Below are 12,407 nucleotides of genomic sequence, written 5' to 3' on the forward strand. Positions count from 1 at the left end.
ATGTTTAGATGTTTTTCTTTGTCTTTCTACGTTAACTATCAGGTAAAGCACATGGGGTTGACGTGGTCTTTTTGTTTGTTGCCTCAGAGTATGTCTACGCTAGAATATGTCTATGTGTATAAGGTTGACTTACAGCCACCACAGTAATTACTGCTGTGGTGCATGTCCATACTACCCTCCTTGGGTTTATGGTGCGTGTCCTCACCAGGAGTTCTTCTACTGATCTAAGAAGTGCAGTGTGGGGAGCTGAGAGCCCGGTCTCTCACCTCTGTTGGCAGCTCCCTACAGGGAGCCCGGCTGCTCCACAGGCTCCTGGGCTCCCGGTGGACTGCCCCCCACTTCCATTTCCTGTTCCCCACTGGAAGTGGGGGAAGCCTCCTGGGGCTTCTCTCCTCCCTGCCAGGGGTCATGGGAAGCTGCCCGTGGCTTCTCGCCCCTGGAGAGCAGGATCCATTTGCCCCAGCTTTTCGGCCTGCTCCCCACTGGGAGCTGAGCAGCTTTGTCAATTTCACGTCTTGGCTCCCAGCTGGGAGGAGGGTTGGAAGCTGCCAGGGCTTCTTGCCCTGGCTCCTAGCTGGGAGCAGGGTCCATTCTCCTACCCTGAAATTGACAAGACACCAATGTAAGGGACGCAGTGTCTACCCAGATACTGTGTCGCCCTGACTACACCGACATAAGCCTTATGCCTCTTGTGGAGGTGGAGTTATGATGTCAATGTAATAGGGTACTTACATCGGCAGGAGGAAGGCTGTAGCGTAGACACTAACATAATTAGGTCAACATAAGCTGCCGTATGTCAACCTAACTATGTAGTGTAGACCAGCCCTTAGTACTAAACTCTTTCTCTTTTTCAGATAACTGGCAACTTGGTGAAGAGTAAACTTCGAGTGCAAGAACAGTATGTCCATACATTGCCAATGGAAACAGAGTGTATAGTGAATGGAATCAAAGTGATCTTGCTTGATGCCAATCAGTATGTATCTTTGCAGCTGAATTATATACATCATTTACAAATAGTGAATGTCAAAGATAAGTTATTGTTTAGAAGTGGTTTATACTGTCATGATTTTTTTGGCTTCAGTGGATCTGGAAGACTAAGGATACATTTTTTTAAAGCGCTTAAGTGATTTTAAAAGTGCTTAAGTGATTTAGGAGCATAAATGTTGTTTTCAGAAGTGAGTTAGGGACATAGGAGGGTAAATCTTATTGAATGCCAATAAGACTTAGTCTTCTAAGTGCCAAAGTTACTTTTAAGAATGGGAATTAGGCTCCTTTGAAAATTTTACCCTAAAAATATTTTGTGCATTTGTAATAAGCTCATCACCAAGATATCTAGATGCTAGTGTTAGTGTGCTTTAATTTTCACATTTCTTTACAGACATTAATCCTGACTGATACTTAGAACACCTCTCTGAAGTGGGTAAGAAAATAGAAGCACAGCAAGATTTAGGACTAGGGTTTCCAAAGTCGTCCAGATTCTGAGTGTTTCGGTTTTTAGTGCCCAATGTGAGGCGTGCTGAGCCTTATTCTCAGAGATGTTAAGAACTTTACAGTTTGCTGATGACAATGGGCGCTTCAGATAGTGAAAATCAGGCCCACGAGGTCTCAAGCTGGACACAGAAATCATTTGACAGTTTGAAAATTTGGCTCTAAAAAGACCTGATATTGCTCCCATTGAAATCTTTGGCAAAGCTTTTATTGAATTCAGTGGTGCAGGGCCAGACCTTAACTGCCCAAGGCCATGTAGACAGTCTATGGTAATGTCCGGATTAGAATTCAGTAGCTCCTGGCTTTCAGTCCTGAGTACTGATCATTTTGCCTTTTGGCACCTTATTTGTGTATTGCATAAAAGTCCTCTCTTTTTAGTATATAAATTTAAATGCAGAATTCTGTTGCAGCTGGTTTGAATAATACTTATCTTAGGAGTTGTTTATAGTTTGAGAGATAAGATTCCGAGAAAGTCCTTTGAAAATGCTTGCTGGGAATGAAAGAAGCCTTGTAGCTTATGTAATTTGGACATTTTTCAGTTTTTCCTTTCCCCTGCATTTTAAAAGGAATATAAACTATAGGTATAAAGTTCAAGTTTTTGGAGCACTTACCATCTCTGTCTTCTAAGCTACGATCTATGGCCAGTGCTTCCTTTTTTTTTTAAACTTTCTGTATATGACTCATATCCAAAGTACTCTTATTTTGGCTGCCCAGGCTGAGTGTCTGCCCGACAAAACAGACTAACTTTGGTGAGGAGCTGCACTAGTTGCAATGGACTCACTGCAATCATAGCAAACAGGAAATGGTACCTACCCAACAATAAATTCTGGATGCAGAATAATGTTTAAAATCTGCAAAGAGAACTTAAAAAGCAAATATTGCACCAACTCCCACAGCACTGAAGATGGCACCTACAATTATTCAGTTTCTGCTTTTCCTAAATCATAACAATGCCTCTTCTTTCCCCAGCCTGCCATTTCCCCTTTATTTAAAATTCATATTGGACCAGAGAGACTGATAAACGTAAAAAGATGAGCTTGGAGTATCTTTTGTGCCACATGTGCTGGAAGAATGATGAACACAAAAGGCAACCAATGCTTTATTAGTCGTTTAGGTGTAGTTGTTGTTCTCCCACAGTCCATCTAACCTAAAAATTGTAGTTATTAATAGGACTTAAACAGGAGTTTATTTTTTTAGCTTCACTGGAATTGGAAGATGAAAGAAACTTTGCACTTAAATAGCACTTCACAACTTCAAAATCCTGTGTAGATATTAATCTTCCAACAACACTGTGGGCAGTCATCATCCTCATTTTTCAGATGAGGAAACTGAGACACAGTTTGAGAGGTGGTTGCTTGTTTGTGGTCGCAAGACAAGTAGTTGGCATAGGTAGCATTAAAAAGCAGGAGTTTCTCCGTCTTGATCTGCCGATGCGTGGGGCTGAATATCTGTAATTTACCGTGCTTTATCCCCCCTGCTGCTTGAAAGCAGTATAGTTTGTGTGGTAATGGATGTCACTTTGGAAATAAGAATATGTTGTGGGTTGTTTTTTTTTTCTTTTCTTTTTTTTTTCCTTTTCCTAGTTGTCCAGGTGCCACAATGATCCTTTTTTGCCTTCCCAATGGAACTGTCATGCTACACACTGGGGACTTCAGGGCAGATCCTTCTATGGAGCGTTGTCCTCTTCTGATCAGTCGAAAGATTCACACCCTGTACTTGGATACTACGTAAGCTAGTATATCCTTCTTTCCTGTCCCAACAACAACTGTGTCCAATAATAGTACTTTATAGCTAAAAAAATTAATATGAGTGTTTTGATACCACTCATCAGAGCTAAGTGAGTATGTAAAGAAATAAGGTATTTGTTAAAAGGCCATTTGCATAATGTCTGTTGACTTTATACAAATAGGGATATAATAATTGTGTGTGGCATAAAGGTTTTTGCAGTATTCATTTGAGATGGCCAAATTAATCATAAGTGGTATTCAACTGTGAGTGCCATTTGTCCCTGTAAAAGTAGAGGTTTATGAAATTGAAACTGGCTTTCTATGGGTCAGGCCCTTAATGCAAGAAACAAACATTCAAACAGTGAAAGGCTGCTCAGTGTTGGGGTCAGTTGTCCAATTTTTCATTAGACCTTTTTTTGATTCATCCATGTGAAACTGTTTTTCAATACATGATGACTAATACCCAGTTGCAGTGCTTTTGTTTTCTGACCCATATTCTATTACTGTGAATGAATAATGCCTTGTATGACAATTATGTGCATGCCAAAAAATAATAGACCTATGGATGTAATTAGTATGTGACTATTTATAAAAATAGTACTCAAAAGAGGGAAAGATTTCACTAGTCATAGTATCAGATGAGTGAATATTGGCAGTGTTCTTAAATATGCATATAGACAAGAGTGTACATTGTATAACTTAAAATGTATTTATTGAAAAAGATTAAAGTTTAATCTTAAAAAAATTACCATATGCCACCATGATTTTTAATAAGTAAATAATAAGTTGAATTGATATTGACGAATAACTTGGCTTTCTCTTCCTTCTGTCATTGTTGTGTGCAGTTTCTGACAAAGCCTATTTATAAAGTAGGATGCCTCCTGTATTCTGTTCTGTTACATATTCATATCCAATTTCCATTTATTAGATACTGCAGTCCTGAATATAGTTTTCCTTCTCAACAAGAGGTTATCCAGTTTGCTATCAACACTGCCTTTGAGACAGTAACTCTAAACCCACGTACATTGGTCATTTGTGGAACCTATTCCATTGGAAAAGAAAAGGTCTTTCTAGGTGTGTAAATGGACATATCAAATCAAAATGAATATATGCATATCTGAATCAACGTAAAGTGAGCTTTTCCTTAAAGTATGTGTGAAGGTAGCTTAGGCTGAACAGTTAGATTTTGTGTATAGCAAAAGAAAGTATGGCTGTTAACTCACGCGATTAACTCAAAAAAATTAATCGCAATTAATTGCACTGTCAAACAATAGAATACCAACTGGAATTTTTTAACTATTTTTGAATGTTTTTCTACATTTTCAAATATATTGACTTAAATTACAACACAGAATTCAAAGTGTACAGAGCTCACGTTATATTATTTTTATTACAAATATTTGCACTGTAGAAAATGATAAACAAAAGAAATAGTATTTTTCAGTTCACCTCATATAAGTACCATAATGCAATCTCTTTATTGTGTAAGTGCAACTTAAAAAAAAAAATCTACATTTGTTTTACATAACTGCACTCAAAAACCAAACAATGTAAAATTTTAGAGCCTACAAGTCCACTCAGTCCTACTACTTGTCAGCCAGTTGCTAAGGCACACAAGTGTGTTTACATTTATGGGAGATAATGCTGCCAGCTTCTCATTTACAATATCATCAGAAAGTGAGAACAGGCGTTCGCATGGCACTTTTGTAGCTGGCATTGCAAGGTATTTACGTGCCAGATACGCTAAACATTCATATGTCCTTTCGTGCTTCGGCTACCATTCCAGAGGACGTGTTTCCATGCTGATTGCACTCGTTAAAAAGTAATGCGTTAATTAAATTTTGACTGAACTCCTTGCGGGGGTAATAGTATGTCTCCTGCTCTGTTTTACCTGCATTCTGCCATGTATTTCATATTATAGCAGTCTCAGATGATGACCCAGCACATGTTCATTTTAAGGACACTTACCTGCAGATCTGACAAAACAAAGGTACCAATGTGAGATTTCTAAAGATAGCTACAGCACTCGCCCCAATGTTTAAGAATCTGAAGTGCCTTCCAAAATCTGAGAGGGACAAGGTGTGGTGCATGCTTTCAGATGTCTTAAAAGTGCAACACTCGGATGCAGAAACTACAGAACCCAAACCATCAAAAAAGAAAATCAGCTTTCTGCTGGCATCTGACTCAGATGATGAAAGTGAACATGCGTCAGTCTGCACTGCTTTGGATAGTTATTGAGCAGAACCCATCATCAGCATGGACGCATATCCTCTGGAATGGCGGTTGAAGATGAAGGGACATATGAATCTTTATCGCATCTGGCACGTAAATATCTTGCAGTGCCAGCTACAACAGTGCCATGCAAACGCCTGTTGTCACTTTCAGGTGACACTGTAAACAAGAAACGGGCAGCATTATCTCCTGCAAATGTAAACTAACTTGTTTGTCTGAGTTACTGGCTGAACAAGAAGTAGGACTGAATAGACTTGTAGGCTGTAAAGTTTTACATTGTTTTATTTTTGAATGCAGTTATTTTTTTGTACATAATTCTACATTTGTAAGTTCAACTTTCATGATAAAGAGATTGCATTACAGTACTTGTATTAGGTGAATTGAAAAATCCTATTTCTTTTGTTATTTTACAGTGCAAATACTTGTAATCAAAAATGTAAAATTAGCACTGTACACTTTGTATTCTGTGATATAATTGAAATCAGTATATTTGAAAATGTAGAAAACATCCAAAAATATTTAAATAAATGGTATTCTATTATTGTTTAACAGTGCGATTAATCACGATTAATTTTTTTAATTGCTTGACAGCCCTAAGAGAAAGTAAATTTTAAAATCTAATATTAATTTTTTTAAATGTCAGGAAGTTTTAAAAATTCAATTAAAAACTAGTTTATGATTGCAACATTCACCTGCCGTGTTTGCAAAGTTAACCAAACCATATTGTGCCATTGCATAGAATGCACAAAGTGACTACACACAGAAAGTGAAATTAAGCAATCTAATTTAACCATAGCAAGTGAAGTGCCAATAGTTTACTTTAAAAAACAAAAACAAACCAGCATCACTGGTGAGATTATAAAATTTGTTTTCAATTTTAATAATTTCAAGTGCTATTAGTAACACAGTGAAAGAAATGTAATTATTTTTAAATTTCAATTCTATTAACACTTATTTCCAAGGGCGATATTATGTATTTCCCTGTAAAATGGAAGCAAGTCATACAAATGAACTATTTATTAAAAACATTCCCAGCAGCTCACTGCTTCTTCCTGCTGTTTTCTGTCTTTAATTCAGCCTGTTGTGCCCCAGGCTTAAATCAGCACAGTGATTACCAGACTGTACTTTCGAGAGCAGACAGCCATGCAACATTCATACTTTTTAAAAGATTTTCAAAGTCATTGGTACCAGAATTTCTCTCACTGAAATTCAGGCCATCATTAACATGGGTTGTTTGTCCCTTCTTCAGAACTGTACCAGGTTCTAGTGTCTTAGAAAGAAATGTCAGTTTGCTCCCTTGAACATCAATATATTATTGAGGAGGTATGATTTGTAACCTATTAATAGACTTTTACTACTCCTCTCTCTGCAAATAATTCTAAAGCTACAGCAATCAGTGTTTGCCAACAGTTATCACAGTTCTCCTCTATATATTTTAGAATATGAAATAGCTTTGTTGGCAAGCATGGATTTTTGTAATGATAACCAGTGAATCAGTGAGATGATCAGGAACATCTCGGAAACAACAATGGAAATCTTTATTATTTGCAAACTTTGTCTTCATTATGTCTGATCTTTTCCCTTTCACCCTACAGCAATTGCTCAAGTTCTGGGCTCTAAAGTGAGCATGTCCCAAGATAAATACAAAATGCTGCAGTGCTTGGAATCAGCAGCTGTTAATTCCCTCATCACCATGGACTGGAACAATACTTTGCTTCACCTTCTTCCCATGATGCAAATTAATTTTAGGGTAAGTGTAGAAAATATCATCTGCACCTGTTGGCTAACCTTAGCCTGGATGATATAACAGCAATAGGGTACCTTTGGTGCTTTTTGCCACCTGTCAGATCATATTTATTTAGCAATGTTTTGACATATAGCAACACATTGAAAATGAGATGCAATTAAACATTAATAACAGGCTCCAAACATAATGCACAGAAAGTGTAATTTCACTCTAATGTAGTGTTCATGGAACAAGATTAGATGAGACTTGTTCAAAGGCTTGCCATTTGTGTCCTTTTTTTGAAGTAGGTTTTATTTAATGATTGCAGGATCTCTCCTATTAACAATTAATATACTGGGACACTTAGTCCTGGCTTCTCTCTTTCCATTAATTTGTGTGTTGTAAAAAAGGACTGAAGGGGTTCTCTTCCTCAAACTTCCTCTCTTTTTAGGCAGTTAATAGAAGGGATATTGTCAACTTGACATCATCAAAAGTTTTAATCTTGTGTTTAAAAAAAAAAAAAAAGGTCATTTCAGCTATGACATATGCCCCTGAGTCCACTGCTAGTTTTTATGGCTTTACATTTACCTTTCCTCATTTTAGACAGTTTTTCTTTCCTCTGTTGCTGTGTGGAAGACCTGCACAAACTACAGAAGGAAATGGACTATATGAGAAACAGTGAAACTGACACAGAATGTAGTTAAATGAACATCATGATCAAACTGAAGAAGAAATAGATTCCCGTCTTTCAGTTATAAGAATATCAGGTGTTACTTGTAACAATAGTAAGTAAAAGGATTTTAGACAGAAGTGTGTTTTATTTTTTGTGAAGTTGACTTTTGTGTACAAGTTTTATACAAGGGAATCAAGTGCCATCTGTTTGTTCTGAAATGAAGCCTGAGATCATATCATAAGTATTCATAGATGATGGAAGGGATAAACATGTTTTTATTTTAGTTTTATTTTAGTTTTTAAAAGCTTCATTCCCCCTTCTTATTTAAAAGCTAGAATATTGACTCCCATAAAAAGCAGATTAAAGGTGAGTTTATAGGTCTGTGTTGATTTTACCAGAGTATGTAGATTGAGGGGGAATGGGAAAACAGTGCATTTTTTAAATAGATTAGAAAGTGCAGAGCAACAACAGGGAGGAGCTCTCTATTTGTTGTATGCTAATTGAGATACATTGCACCCTTTAATTGTATGAGAAGTTGGTAAATTCTACATTACACCTTAATGTTAGTGTACAGATACTAAGTTATGTTGACTGAATCTCAGGAAATTTCCATGTCATGAAAGATGCATAGTGTATAGGCAAATATGTCTAGCCTTTAAACAGGACAATACTAAAAAAGAAATAAAAACAGAACAATTGGACCATGTTTAAAGGTGACCTAAAACAAAGAGGAAGTGATGAGGATGCTAATCTGGGGTCCTGGGTTCGGTTCCTTGCTCTGCCACAGACTACCAGTGTGGGTGGGAGGGATAGCTTAGTGGTTTGAGCATTGGCCTGCTAAACCCAGGGTTGTGAGTTCAATCCTTGAGGGGGCCATTAGGGATCTGGGGCAAAAATTGGGGATTGGTCCTGCTTTGAGCAGGGGGTTGGACTAGATGACCTCCTGAGGTCCCTTCCAACCCTGATATTCTATGACTTAGTCTCTCTCTGCCTCATTCTCTATCTGTAAAATGATGATACTGTTGTCATACTTCAGAGGGGTGTTGTAAGAATAACTACGTTAAGACTGAGGTGTTCAAGCTCCAGGGATGGGGGCCATATAAGTTGACTTAGGTAGATAGATAGAAACACATGTAGTGCGATAAGTCAGAGGATCTCAACCGGGGGTCCGTGGTCCTTTGTGGGGATGTGAGCAGGTTGCTGGGGGTCCGCCAAAATAAACTAGAGAGCAGGGCCAGCATTGGGGTCGCTGGGGCCCATGCAGAAAGCCGAAGTCTGAGCCCCTCCACCCAGGGCTGAAGCTGAAGTCCGAGCAACTTAGCTTCATGGGGCCCCCTGTGGTGTGGGGTGCTGGGCAATTACCCTGTTTACTACCCCCCACTGGTGGCCCTGGAGCAGAAAAACAGTTGTTGTGGCACAGGTGGGTCATGAAGTTTTTATTGCCTTTTGGGGGTGCTTCAGAAAGCAAAAGATTGAGAACTCCTGCTGTAAATTACACTGTGGGGCGGAGGGGAAAGGCCCGGGCTGTACAGGAAAGACAACCAACCAGAAAGTGTAAGAAAAAATGTGTTGAGGGAGAATCTTTTTCACCATCCTTTCTAGATGCTCTTCCTGCTAAAATCACATCCTTCTGTCCCTTTAGTGTGTAAGTACAGACATGTAATTTTACCATTTCTGTCACCTCAGTGTGGCCTCCAGTTACCATTATGAGGATTACTTTGCCCCCCCCCCCCCAAAAAACCATCTAGATCTGCCAGTGTGATAAGTTTTCAGTGAAGCCAATAGCTGGAGTCTGTGTCCGGGTGCCAGTGATGTCATTAAGATGTATGGAGATCACAAACTCAGTTGAACAGGTGTTCAATGCTTATGGATGAGCCCATGCAGCATTAACCTGGTGTCTGTTTAGTAAATGTGTGAAAATCAAAAGAACAATACTGTAAACAATAAATCAGCTAGTATCTGGCAGTCTGTTGTTTGGATTAAGGAATAATAAATAATATGAGTCATTTTTATACAGTATACATTTCTTTACCCAGGTGGTTCTTCCCTCTTTTATTTTTTCATGCTCAGCTGAGCAACCTTTGTCATGAATTGCAGACTCGTTACCTGGGAAATCTGGCTACTTGTATGCCCTCATTACTGTCATTTTACAGTCATGTACAACAGATAGAAACACATGTAAACCATACTGTCATTTTAATCAATTTTATCTTTGAACCCATAATGTGAGTTATAGAAATATTATCCCAGTTTTACGTATGGGGAACTGAGAAACAGTTAATTTGCCTAAGATCACACAGGAATTCTCTGACTGAGATGTGAATTGAACACTGGTCTCTGGAGTCCCAATCCAGTCCAGTGCCCTATCCACTAGTCCATCCTATATCAAGATTTCTGGGTCTGCCCCATATCTTGTTTTGATATGCATTTTGTTCAATCCCTAGCCCTATTTAGGGACCAGTCCTGATATTGTTCCTCAGCCCCATTGGTTTCTGATAACTAAAGCTTTGTGCTAGCTCAGAAACCTGCAAAGTCTATGAAGTCACTAGGGAAATTTGTCTCAGTCAGGAGCTCAGGTTCAGCATTTAATTTATGTTTTGAATCCATCTGTGATCTCAAACATCAGGTGGCTTTTAAGAGATGCATAACATTATTATTATTTATTCTGTATTGCAGCAGTGCCTAGAAGCCCCAGTTATGTGCCAGGGCCCCATTGTGCTAGACACTGTACAGACACATAACAAAAAAACTGTTCTGGCTGCAAAGAGGTTAGTCTTGTCAATTTTAAGGATTGTGCTGCAGTTCTTCTCACTTAGACGGCTAATGCCTCCCCAATAACCTGCTTCCAGGTAAAGAACTGAAAAAGAAGCTCTAAAAATTAAACAGGCTTTTCATTATTGAAGGTTAGTTTAAGGTGATAGCTGATGGTAAAATTGTGCATTTCTGAAGAACACTTCTGAGGTTCCCTGGATCAAAGCTGGATGTCTTTGGCTTTTATTTCCACTCAGTCAAGTCAGATTTTGCCTTTTCTCAAACAGTGAATATTTTAAAACTTGCCTGGAACAAAGTTATCCATGAGATGGTACCTGGAGTGGGTTAACAAAAATGAGTTCAGTGTTATGAAAGAGTCTTGCATTCCGTGACTTCCTTCTTCACTCACAGGTCTTCTGAAGTGATCATAGGCACATTCACTTCCTTCCAGAATGCCAGCCTTCTAGTAGACTTCTACAGATATACTAGGAAACATACTTTCTTTTAAATATAATTGTAGGGATAACTGATTATTTCTTTTTGATAAATATTCTGATATTTTGTAGCTGCACTTTGCAAGTCATACAGACTCATGCTCTCTTCACTTCATTCCTCACAGCCCCTTTTTCTAACCTCAAATTGCTTCCTAGTGTTTTTGTTTTCTCTTGTATATCTTACCTTTTTATTCACTCTCCCTGATTCCAAAACTAAAGTAGCAGAAGCGTGTGTATGTTGTGATTTTTTTTTTTAACTTTTGTACATCTGCTTAATTCCAGATTTCAATTTATTTGGCCTCTGCGCCTTCATCCCATGTTGATTTCCAAGAGCAAAATCAAAACAGGTTCTTTTTTTTTCATTTTGGAAGAAGCTACTTAATTATTTGCCAATATGTAGTTTAGCTCTCCATGTATGGTTTATAGGTGCTACGTTGATTCAGCAGAGAACCTCACTCATCTAAAGACACTTGGCTAATTATAAAAACCAAAGAAATCGTTCTCCCTTTCTCCTAAATAGTGACCAGAGTTTAAAGATTTTTTTAATATCAGCATCTTCAGCCTAGACCTGAAGCAGACAAATATCACTACTCTAAGATTCTGTACTAGTTATGATTATGACCTAATAATAATAGGTCAAGTGGCAGGACTAAGGATCAAAGTAGACTTCTGTGGCTCCACTGCATCCCAAGCATATCCCTGCCATACTCCCTCCCTTGGGCTCCATGCTTGTTAGCTAAGTTCTGTGCTGTGCAGAGGGTGTGTATCCTTCTCCCCACTTGGGTCCATTCTTCTTTGTACAGTCAATCTGCACTAATGACTATTACAGCATTGAAGGTGGGGGCTGTAACTGCCCCAGTAGAGTGTATATAGAACTTTATGTCTACAAAAGCTTTACATACGTTGAATAACAGTTCTCACAAAAACCCCCAAGCTAGACCGGGAAGGGCAAGTCACATTGCATCAAAGACTGTACCAAAGAAACAAATCCAAACCTGGAAGCAAGCACACCCTTTTTGCCCTATAAATAGCATCCCTGCTTGTTATCCAAGTCAAAGAGTGGAATTCAAATCAATATTCTCTATCTGCAGTTGTTACAGTTACGACTGCTTTCAGCCTGGTACTGGATGAGTGTGGTCAATATTAACTAGTAATTTTGCAACATTTTCTTGAGACCAGTAAAGGAATCAAAGTAAGATATTAAAATACAACTATTTTACAGACATTCTATCAAGTGGAAGCAAGATGTAGGGCTACAGGTTCACATTACGGATGTCCTTTTTCCAAATCCTTTACTATGCAAAGCTTTGTTTTTG

General features: G+C 38.4%; 1 protein-coding gene across 3 annotated transcripts in view; it reads left to right on the top strand.

Annotated features, from left to right (window-relative positions):
- The window catches only part of DCLRE1A (DNA cross-link repair 1A), a 44,603-nt gene that overhangs the window by 8,183 nt on the left and 24,013 nt on the right, over positions 1-12,407 (top strand). For all 3 annotated transcript variants that reach the window (XM_077823109.1, XM_077823110.1, XM_077823107.1), the window contains exons 5-8: positions 855-973; positions 3,072-3,215; positions 4,144-4,289; positions 7,043-7,197. In XM_077823109.1, coding sequence (XP_077679235.1) covers positions 855-973; positions 3,072-3,215; positions 4,144-4,289; positions 7,043-7,197 — 564 coding nt within the window. The remainder of the gene's footprint in view (positions 1-854; positions 974-3,071; positions 3,216-4,143; positions 4,290-7,042; positions 7,198-12,407) is intronic.

This window comes from Eretmochelys imbricata, chromosome 7 (assembly GCF_965152235.1).
Source record: "Eretmochelys imbricata isolate rEreImb1 chromosome 7, rEreImb1.hap1, whole genome shotgun sequence".
Lineage (NCBI taxonomy): Eukaryota > Metazoa > Chordata > Testudines > Cheloniidae > Eretmochelys > Eretmochelys imbricata.